This window comes from Nematolebias whitei, unplaced genomic scaffold (assembly GCF_014905685.2).
Source record: "Nematolebias whitei isolate Nwh7 unplaced genomic scaffold, NemWhi1 Nwh_scaf_105, whole genome shotgun sequence".
Taxonomy (NCBI): Eukaryota; Metazoa; Chordata; class Actinopteri; order Cyprinodontiformes; family Rivulidae; genus Nematolebias; species Nematolebias whitei.
In genome coordinates, this window is record NW_023618650.1 from 15,585 (window position 1) to 17,072 (window position 1,488).

The window sequence follows — 1,488 nt, forward strand, 5'->3', positions numbered from 1 at the left end:
CTCCTCTTCACTTCTCGGTTCGATTCCCAGTACGCTGCTCTAAGTTCTGACTTCTCTTGTTGGTCCTGACATCTGTTTATCTGCTGCTTTAGTTCTCTCCTCTTTTCAATCTTCTTCCACGTTTCTTGTGACAGCCATTCTTTCTGCTCTCTCTCCTTCTTCCCCAGAACATTGGTGCAAGCGGTCTTCCAGGTCTTCTGTAGTTCAGCCCAGTGGTTCTCTACTGTCTCTTCAACCAGATCTGCTAGCGCTTCGAACTTGTTCTTGACATCACAGTTGAACTCTTCTTTCTTCTTACTGTCTTTCAAAAACTGTATATTGAACTTGTGATGTGGTCTGCCAGATGAGTCACAGAAGGATCGCAGCTTGGTCTTCACTGTTGCCACAAGCAACTGATGGTCTGAGGCTGCGTCGGCGCCGCGCCTTGCTCTGACATCCATCACACTCCGTCTCCACTTGCGGTCTATGGTGAAGTGGTCTATCTGGTTATCAGTCTTTCCATCTGGTGAAGTCCACGTTGTCTTGTGGATCTTCTTGTGTGGGTAGATGGTGCCCCCTATGACGAGGTCGTTGAATGAACAGAAATCTGTAAACAGCTCTCCGTTCTCGTTGCAGGTTCCTACGCCATGCCTGCCCATGATGAGTTCTCTGTTTGTGTTGTCACTTCCCACTTTGGCGTTCAAGTCGCCCATTACGATTTTCATGTCTCTTCTTAGTGTCTCGTCTAGAAGAGACTGCAAAGCACTGTAAAAGTCTGCTTTATCTTCTTCTTCCGCTGCGTTTGTAGGTGCGTAGCACTGGATGATGGTTGTTTTTCTGCCCTTGGCGTTGAATCTTGCTGACATCAGTCTTGGTGAGACAGGTTCCCACGCCATCAAAGCCCTTGTAGCCTCCGGCGCCAACAGTAGCGCGACTCCTTGGGTGTGGTCGTGGTCCGCGTCTTCATGTCCGGAGTAGATGATAGTTCCTCCAGAAGACAGTCTGGTCTGGCCGCTTCCATTCCATCGGGTCTCACATAGTCCGAGAACTTTGATGTTGTATTTTCTCATTTCGCTGGCCACCTGCGCTGACTTTCCACTTTCGTATAGGGTTCTGATGTTCCAGGTCCCTATCCTGGTCTTGGCCTTTGTCGTAAGAAGACTTGTCGGCGAGCTGGCTTCCCGAAGGCTTTCATCGGCGCGCGTCATGGCCCCCCCTGAAGAGGAGTGTTCCCGTCCAGGCAGTTGTTGAGTTGAAGTTGTCGCTGCAGTTTCTGTAGCACTGGTTTGTTTTCCAGGGTGGAGTTGCTAGCTCCACGCCCAACCCTCCTCCTTTTTCAGCCGGGCTTGGGACCGTCCTTGGCGGAGTTAGTTTCATAGAACAGTCAGTGGTCAAATATATTTCTCTTATCATTGTTAGTAATTTACTTGTCATGATAACTGCCTCCCCTGACTACAGGTCACTGTGTAAATGGGATCAGAGGCTCACCAGCATGAAGCAGAAATAGCA

General features: G+C 49.5%; 1 protein-coding gene across 1 annotated transcript; it reads right to left on the bottom strand.

Annotated features, from left to right (window-relative positions):
• Positions 1-70: 70 nt before the first annotated feature.
• LOC119429211 (craniofacial development protein 2-like) lies at positions 71-1,187 on the bottom strand (the record flags this gene model as incomplete). Its single annotated transcript, XM_037696886.1, has 1 exon — positions 71-1,187. A coding segment is annotated over exon 1 (1,117 nt), but the record flags the coding sequence as incomplete, so codon positions are not given.
• Positions 1,188-1,488: the final 301 nt, after the last annotated feature.